Source organism: Gopherus flavomarginatus, chromosome 17, assembly GCF_025201925.1.
Source record: "Gopherus flavomarginatus isolate rGopFla2 chromosome 17, rGopFla2.mat.asm, whole genome shotgun sequence".
NCBI classification, from domain to species: domain Eukaryota; kingdom Metazoa; phylum Chordata; order Testudines; family Testudinidae; genus Gopherus; species Gopherus flavomarginatus.
The window spans coordinates 17,392,599-17,401,815 of NC_066633.1; the positions used below are offsets into that span (position 1 = coordinate 17,392,599).

General features: G+C 43.2%; 1 protein-coding gene across 7 annotated transcripts in view; it reads left to right on the forward strand.

Moving 5' to 3' along the window:
- TNC (tenascin C) overlaps window positions 1–7,280 on the forward strand; it is a 94,526-nt gene extending 87,246 nt beyond the window's left edge. For all 7 annotated transcript variants that reach the window (XM_050926895.1, XM_050926887.1, XM_050926890.1 and 4 more), the window contains 5 exons: window positions 1,592–1,743; window positions 2,471–2,567; window positions 2,767–2,928; window positions 4,798–4,961; window positions 6,051–7,280. In XM_050926895.1, coding sequence (XP_050782852.1) covers window positions 1,592–1,743; window positions 2,471–2,567; window positions 2,767–2,928; window positions 4,798–4,961; window positions 6,051–6,161 — 686 coding nt within the window. In that variant the 3' untranslated portion in view covers window positions 6,162–7,280. The remainder of the gene's footprint in view (window positions 1–1,591; window positions 1,744–2,470; window positions 2,568–2,766; window positions 2,929–4,797; window positions 4,962–6,050) is intronic.
- The last annotated feature ends 1,937 nt before the right edge of the window (window positions 7,281–9,217 follow it).

The following is a 9,217-nucleotide window of genomic DNA, read 5'->3' on the forward strand; positions in this document are numbered from 1 at the left end:
AATCCAGACCAGGGTTTGTGTCACCACCTGGTCCACAACCTTGAGTGCTTCACAATGCTTTGCTGTTGTAGCTCCCAACCTGGGATGCTCACAAACAACTTTCCAGGATGCAAATCACACCCTCAGTGTCTGTGTGTAGCTCCAGCTCTGGTCCAGCACCTCTGACCCCAGCAGCCTGTCAGCAACGCTCCAGTCACGCTCTGGCTTCCGGCAGCCTTGGTTATTATTTGCAGAGTGACCAGAACAAATTCCCAGTCCCGAATTTTCCCAGAAATGTGTGTGCTGCACTGTGCAGTCTTCTCCTGGGTTGTTCAGATATTACAGGTCCATTGCCTCTGCAAAGGGTCAATATTCAACAGTTTGCTACTTTAACTGGAGTTGCCAAACTGTTCTGTTTAAACTCAACACTGGATTGGTTTAGCTTAAAAAACAAAACAAGTGCATTAACAAAAGAAAATACGATTTTATGTGAATTCAAGTATCAGGTATGAAAGTCAGAAATTATTACAAGAGACAGAAAGATGAACACACTTTCTAGTAGCTAAAACTTAACAAGCTAGCCTTGGTTCAATGTAAAATCCTTACCACATTTCCAGCAACATGGCTGACCAAATTCTTAGGTAAGGATCTCACCTCAGAGTCAAAGGGCTGGTTCCTTTGTCGTCTTAGGTGAAAGATAGATGAATTGGGGTGGATGCATTTTCTTGAGAGTTACCCCTAGATAAAGTTTATTCCCGCTGTGAGGAAGGAGACATGCAGGTTTGAGCGGGGGGAAGGTTCCATGCTGTTGTTCGCTAAAATGCAGACTGATCTGTTCCTGCCTCATCCCGCTTCATTGCCAAAGATTGGCAACTTGACAGGTGGCTACCAATCAACTTTGATGACAGCTGCCTAGAAGTATCAATTTGTCCTTTGTCTTTGAGAAACCAGTTTACCTACTCCCCAAACTTGTCTGGTAAACAAACGGCAGTCATCATTTCAGCTTGTGTTCATAACACTTAATAGGCATTATGTACACGTTACATCAGATTATTAATGATCAGTGTGGTGCTAGTTTTTATGTGGCTCCTCACAAGGCATATTTTGCACAAAGACTGTTACAACAATGTCTAGAATGAATACAGGATCGAGGATTTTCTAGAGTTTACAGTCAGGTCTCCTGGGCTCTGTTCCTGGCTGGGCCATTGATCAGCTGGGAAACCTTCTTGGCCATGTCATCTAAGTTCTCTGATTTAATTTCTTCAACTGTATACTAAGGACACTAATGTTTAATGCACTCAGTGTTCTGTAAGGATTCATTAGTTAATGAGCAAGTTGAAGAAGGAATGTGCTATATAAATGCAAAATATCAGTATTTTTTCATCCAGATTTGTGGACAGTCAAGTTGATTTTTCCATTGCACATTTTCAAGTTTGTGCACCACTAGAGTATTACTCCATTCTTAGCAGTATTTTTTCTAAATGCAATAGATTCATTTGCCTTGTCACCAGAAATGGCTCACAAATTAATTACCTAAATGACAGGAAGATGCATTCCCTTTTCATAAATGATTTCTCAAGCGCTGTTCTCTGCTTTTTTCTTTTGTGTGTAGTTGGACTTCTCTATCCTTACCCTAAAGACTGCTCCCAAGCTCTGTTGAATGGAGAAAGTGCCTCTGGACTTTACACCATTTATATGAATGGAAACAAGTCACAGCCTATGGAGGTGTATTGTGACATGATCTCTGATGGAGGTGGATGGATTGTGAGTATACCGCGGGAAGGGATCCAAAACCTCTGCGTCACTGTTGCCTTGTGCCTGAGTCAAGAACATGAGACAGGACCCAGCCTCAATCAATTACTGCATTATTAATGAGGTTGCATTAATGTGCCAAAACACTTGGGAAATTTAACTTTTTGTTCTAAATCCGACTGCAATCAGGGTGGGAGACTGAAGTAGAGGTGCAGCCACTTCCAAAACTTTGCAGGAGAAACGAGGACTGAGAAGAATGCATTAGTTCTACAGTCACACTGAAGGCTGGGTGAGCAGGGCATTAAAAACAGAGGCAAGAAGAACAGCAAAATACGATGCTGAGAATCTGTGGAATTCAAAGAAGCCAGGTGGGGCTGAGAGTCTGAGAAGTGTCAAAGAGTGGAGGAAAGGAGCTTGAGAAATACTGAGGCTTCATGGACAACAGATTGAAGGATATAGAAGGACCTGGCTGAGTGATATAGAGCTTTGAGGGAGTGCTAAGAAAGCAGAGGGCAGGGACTGACTACATGGCTGCAAAATACAGAGGTGGCTTGGAGCCCAAGAAGAAACATGGGCCTTGCTTAAAAATAATATTCAGTGAGCCTGCTAAAATCATGCTAGCTGGGCTGGAATACGTCAGTGCCAATGTTGCTTTGGGATGGTTGGTGTATGGAAGCCTTTAGTGTGTAAAAGTCATAACTGTTGTAAATATAAAGCTACTGGCATGTTGGGGTTTTAGGTGTTTCTGAGGCGCCACAATGGAAAGGAGGATTTCTACAGGAACTGGAGGACTTATGCCGCTGGGTTTGGGGATCCCACGGATGAATTCTGGATAGGTAAGCGATTGCCAAGAGCTTTCAGAAACAAAAGAGAATGAGTCACTTGTAGGCATGACATCCATGTCACTGACTACAATATCGGCTTCTCTAAAGAGGCTTATGGCAGGAAGATGTAATATGTGGTAATAAGACATGAGGACAGAAGATCAGAGACAACACAGTGGTTCTTTACTCATTTATCCATTCATTACTACAGGTCTGGAGAACCTCCACAAAATCACTTCCCAGGGCCAGTATGAGCTGCGTGTGGATCTGCGAGACAAGGGCGAGACAGCTTACGCTCTCTATGACAGGTTTAGTGTGGGAGACTCCAAGACCCGTTATCGGCTAAAAGTGGATGGATACAGTGGAACAGCAGGTGGGTTAAAACTGATATTTTTTTCAGACTGGAAATAGGCCAGAAAAGGATGGGGGGCGGGGGGAGAATGCATTTCTCCATATCTGGCTGGAGCTACAATTTCCTTCTACTTGGTTCAGAGCAACAACTTCTGTGCACAAGCAATGGAGATTGTTGTCACGGCAGGTAAGTCTTTTGGGGGAGAGACTGGAAAATGTGAAAGGATCGCTTTCCTCTATGATTCCATTCTAAATGCTTTGCTCCTTCAGATGCCACTTTTTATAACATGCTTATGACAGAATGTAAACAAACATATTAAACAGACATATGTCTCGTTTTAGCAATACCTACCTGTCATTAATAGGGCTCTTAATAGCTTGCCGCCGCGCCATTTGTTAAGAATGTTCCGCTGATGCCTGTTATAAAATGTTTGATAATGTTCCTGAAGAATACATCTGCCTCCTTCATTCCTATTAAGCACAGGCCTGTAGACCACATCCAGCCCCGTCTTTGGCTTCAGCGTTGACAGAGTAAGGACCAAGGGCTAAATCCTGTGCCACAGGAGCATAAGGGCTTAAACAAAAGAGAAATACTGTGATTCTGCCATGCATGGCCACAGAAAGAACTCTCTGAGGACTATGCACCTTGCAGCTGTCCATGGTGGCTCTCTGAATAGCTGAGTAGTGGGGATTGGCCTGCTTTGAGCAGGGAGTTGGACTAGTTGACCTCCTGAGGTCCCTTCCAACCCTGATAGTCTATGATTCTATGACAAGAGAGTAGCCAATGGCTTAGCAATTATACAGCTCTATTAGTCAAACTCCCCCATTATCAGGCAAACAGACTGAGGTAGAGGCTGCTGCTTCAGCTCATGGGTTACAGTAGCAGCATCACTGCTGTGCCACCTGCTGAAGGGGAGATTCCGTTCCATTAGTGACCTACATGAAGATCCCCCTGCTCTGTCTGTTCACTCTGGCTTTGGACAGAGGACCAGGATTGAGCCCCGAGCGCACGAACTGTGGAAATTGGCCCCAAAGCAATTTTACACAGAGCAGTAGAAGTGACCGCGGAGATCAAATTTACGTCAGACAATTGTTGAGTTGCCAGACCCAAGGACACATTATATAGAATTAAATTTGATGAGTGCATTTTTGAGAGGTAAATGGAAAGGCAATTGAGCATCTGTCAAGGCTGAAGTTAAAGGTGTCAGGGGTTCTTTGTGTCTCCCAATAACATTATTGGCACCTAAAGTAGCGTTAAGAAATATAGTCCCCTGCTCTGCTGCAGTTGTTAAATAATATAACATTGATTCAAACAAGAGAAACGCTGCACCTTGAGGGCTTGAATCTTAGAATCAAGCAAGGGCTTGAATCTTGGATTCACCAATCTTGGATTCAGTGAGTGAACAGGGAATCCATTTAAACTACTTAGTTTTAAAATGTGTATATTTGTCATTTTCTGAAGTCTACACACCGATGATGTTTAGGTCAGATGTTCAGCTGATGTAGATCAGCATAGATCCGTAGACTGGCCTTTGTTTACTTTTGGTATTTATTTTTAGCCGAGATGGGCCTGAACCAAAACCCCAGGTCTGAAGCCCAAGAAGCTTGTGGTGGGTTCAGAATCCGGATACAGGGGCAAAATTCACAGTGTGGGCACATCTCTCCTTTTATTTATTAGCAAATAGCATTTCAAGTGAAATTCAGGACCACGGTTTCAAAGTGGTCTCTGCAAAACTTGTGATATGCACCGCCAGGTTTTTCAGCAGGAGCAACCAAAGTATTTTATGCCCAAAAAACTCAAGAGTTACCCCTACCGATTGAATCATTGACACAGGCAGAATAGAAGCCAGGTGAAAACTCTGACACCATTCTCTTTGTTTCTCCTACACAGGTGACTCCATGATCTATCACAATGGACGGTCCTTCTCCACCTTTGATAAGGACAATGATGCTGCCATCACAAACTGTGCTTTGTCCTACAAAGGTGCTTTCTGGTACAAGAATTGTCACCGAGTCAATCTGATGGGCAGATACGGTGACAATAGCCACAGTCAGGTGAGTTTGCCATTTGAAAGCAATGTTATGTAACAATCCACCAGGCATGGGAATGTAGGAGTGGCCATACCAAATCAAGCCACTGGTTCATTCATTCTGTTCGTCAGTCTCTTGTCATGTATAGTGCTTCAGAGAGACAGGAGAAACACTATCATTAAAACTGAATAAATCATGGGGTTCGGGGGAATATAAAATCATGTTCACCAGATGAGAATCACGGTTCAGTCCAAACATGTTGTCAATCTTCTTTGATCATTCTCCCATGAGAGTTCATAGGAATGTTTGGGGCTGGAGCTTTTATCACTTCAAATACAGGTTCTCATGTTTTAAAAAAAGAGCATTCTGTTGGAAATGAAGTAAACATAGGAGAGAACGATGGAGGAGTGACACTGTTACTCTAGCCCAAGCCCCTGCTTCCTCCAGCAGGGCTCAGTAAAAGGAATGGCATAGGAATACTGGCTTTGATGGACCTCAAAGCTACTACAGCCTCATTAATCTCACACCAGGAGTTGCTCTTGGGGACAAAAGTTGTGGGGAACCCACTGCTGTTCTATTCACAGATTGTTGCAGCTGGAGTTGGAACAGGGGATGTAGTAAATTCTTCACCAGCCTTTAAACTGAGATTGGAGATTTCTTGCTAAGAAAGATGCCCTAATTCAACCACAACTTATTGAGATTGATGCAGGAATCACTGTGTGAAATTTTATAGTCTGGGTTTTATAGGTCAGATGAGATGATTGTAATCGTCCTTTCCAGCTTTACAATTTATGAGTTTATAATGCAGAAATACAGGAGCATAATAAATATTGCAGCCTCTCTGTTATGAGGTTAAAGAATAGAATAACACATGTACCGGCAGCATTGCCTAGTTGATAAAGATCTGGACTGGCAGTCAGGAGTGCTGGCTTCCGTTCTTGGCTCTGTTGCCAGCCTACTGAGGTGATTTTGAACAAGTCATTTCACCGCTCCTGTGCTTCTGTTTCGCCAGCTACAGAGTACTTTGAGATCTGTGGCTGAAAAGTACTATATAAGAGCAAGGGATGCAGATTGTACTAACATGGGGTCATGTTGCCTGTTTTTTTTTTGCAGGGCGTTAACTGGTTCCACTGGAAGGGCCATGAATACTCCATCCAGTTTGCAGAAATGAAGTTGAGACCCATCAGCTTCCGGAATCTAGAAGGGAGAAGAAAGAGAGCATAAAACCCAGAGATGGAGGAAAGTTTGGGAAACCAGGTGGGGGTAGTGGGAGGGTTTTATGGAATAACACGGGGGACAGGGATAAGGCAGCTGGTAATCTTACCAAAGCATCAGTGATGCGTGGCCTAACTGGGGATCCTTCTACAATCTGAGTGACCAGCCTGATGCAACCACAGTATCTTCTGCAGACCAGCTTTCACTGCCCATGGTTAATGCCCTTCACACCAAAGACAACAATCTCAAGGGTTCTGTATTGATTTTAGATTTTGGGAGGGTTTTTTTTCTCAGATAGGGTCCGTCACAAGATTCTTCCATGGTCTAACGGGCAGCTCAAGGGAGGGGTGGGGGGAAAGGTTGTACATTGGTAGTTTGAGAACCAGCCATATTTTACACACACAATTTTGTATGATTATCATCATTATTATTATTATTATTATTATTAGTTGAACTTCTATTGGTCATTGGAAAGCTTTTTTAAAATATATATATAGATATATCATGTATCGCAGAGAAAGATGGGAGAAGGGAAGCAGTACAATTTAAACCATAAGCAAAATCTTAATTTTATATTAATATAATGACAAAATAATAATAATGATGATAATAATAATAATAAGCAACTTTTTTGTCATGCTTTCTGAAACACAGCAGGACAGTGTCTGATTGTATTTTTTTTTTAAATAAAGCACAATTACTTTTAAATAAACCTCTACATTTTCTTCATGCATCAACTTTGTGCACGTCCAGGGTATATTTCCTTAAGTAAAGAAGGCTGAGAATGATCAGGATGCTAAATTTATTCAGAAAGCGCATTCCCTTTTGTCAGTGTTTGGGTGTAAGTATTCTAGTGGACTCACTGCAATGGAAGGTTTTTAGAGGGTGTTCCTTTTTTCCTACCCAGAAGCACATTCACTGTGCCATTTAACTGACTGACTCTTGCTTTCAACTAGGTGGGAAACAAGCGAAATGCAAAGGTGGCATTAGCTACCAAATGGTGATGTGGAACACCTGTGTAAATAAAGGGCTCCTTTTAAAAAAAAAAGAAAGAAAGAACGAAACCTCTGTGTAGTTCCTCTGTACCATATTCTTTGATTAAAGACAATAAAAGACCTTTTGTTTTAAGCCCTGGTCTCTCTTCCTTGCCTTGTCCTCACCATGCTCCTTGGTTGTGGGCTTCTGACTCTTCCTCTGCCATCTCTGGATTGTGGCTTGGAAAGAAAATGCTCACTCTGTGAGCACAGACGTGAGCAGATCTGTTCTAACAAGGACCTCACGCTGCTGGGCAAGGTGGTTGTGCCTTGTGGCAACAACTTCCTGCAAAACTCTGTCCAATAGGGTTTTTTTTTTCTCCCCAAATACCTGAAGTTTCTATATCACGCAGGAGCTAAAATATTGTTAGGTTAAAAATACACGTGTGATTAGCTAATGGCATAAAATATATCTGTCTTCCACCACATTTCTTCCTAAAGGCCTCAACTGTGCCACAACATCTCTTGCAAACATTTTTACCAGGCCCTGTTCTTTTCAAGGCCACCTTTAAAGCTCTGTTTACAAGATTCTCCCCTCTCCCAGCCCCTAAGAGCGTTGCCCTAGTGTAATCCTTTGAAACTGATCAAACCCTGTTTCCATTACGATGTCCCCCTAATGTTGTTGATCATTCTCTGGCCCAGAGCCTCTGTCTGAGGGTATGAGCACAGATGTGTAAAGCCGGTTTATCCAGTTGCAGAGCTGCATGTTCAGCTGATGTGGAGATTCTGCAATACCAGTGGAGAGTTATGGCAGACTCCTTGCCAGCAAGCTGTAGCCGCTCACAGCAGTGTTAGCATTGAAGGCACTTTCCCCTGCCTCCTCAGTCCTAATCTTTTATAGGAGAGACTAGAGATTGACAAGGAACAGGAGAGTCCCCTGTTAAACAGAAAACTTCTCACAAGATAACTTATCATGTCTACGAAACAATTACTTCTGTGGGTGTGAGTCAAAGCCCATGTGTTATGGACTGAGATTTTGGAAGAATCAAGGTAGACACAGCCCACTGAAGAAAGCATCCCAGACTTTATACAAGCCCCCATGCATGGTTGGACAGCTCTCTTTCAGGGAGAATTTCAAAAGCACCTAAAGGATTGGCTTTTGATGAGACTTATGCTCCTAAATCCCCTGGACAATTTTGAAAATACCCCACTTTGGCAGAGCTGTGCTGACATCTATCCAACAGCTGGATGCATTCACAAAAGCTGAAGTGGAAGTATAGCCCAGCGGTTATGGCGCTAGTATGTAACCAGGACACCTGGGCTCAATTCCTGCTCCCTTACAAATGTCCTGGGTGACCCGGGGCAAGTCACTGAGGCCCAGATCCTCAAAGATATTTGATGAAGTATATGAAATAGGAGTTTTGTGCCTAACTACCTTAGAGGTTCTTGGATTCAGTCTCTCTGCACCTCAGTTTGCCATCTGTACAATGGGGATAATGGCACTGCCCTACCTCACAGGGGGGTGTTGAGAAGATAAATACATGAAAGATCGGGAGGTGCTCAGATGCTATGGTAATGAGTGTGAGGAGGGGAGTCATACAAGTGCCTCAGGGTACATCTATACTACCCACTGGATCAGCGGGTAGTAATCAATCTATAGGGGATCGATTTATCACGTCTCATCTGGATGCAAGAAATCGATCTGCGAATTGACACCCATACTCCACCTCGGCAGGAGGAGTAAGCAGTATAGATGGGGAGTTGCAGCAGTCGACTCGCCGCCCTGAGGATAGCCAGGTAAGTCGAACTAAGATATGCGTAGCTGAAGTTGCCTATCTTAGTTCAATCCCTCCCCACTCCCCAGTGTAGACCAGCCCTCAGAGAGAAAGATGTGAATGAAAGGTTGCCACTCACTTGGGATACAACAGAACCCAGCCCACATCTTCATACAATGTCTGATAAAGAAGGAAAAGACCTATCAGCAACACCTTGTTTTCAACCCATGTTTTCTTCTGTCCCATACAGAGGTGCAGTTAATCTGTTGTAACTGCAGTTGTTTGGTTAGGTCAGATATTGCTGGATTGACGTAGT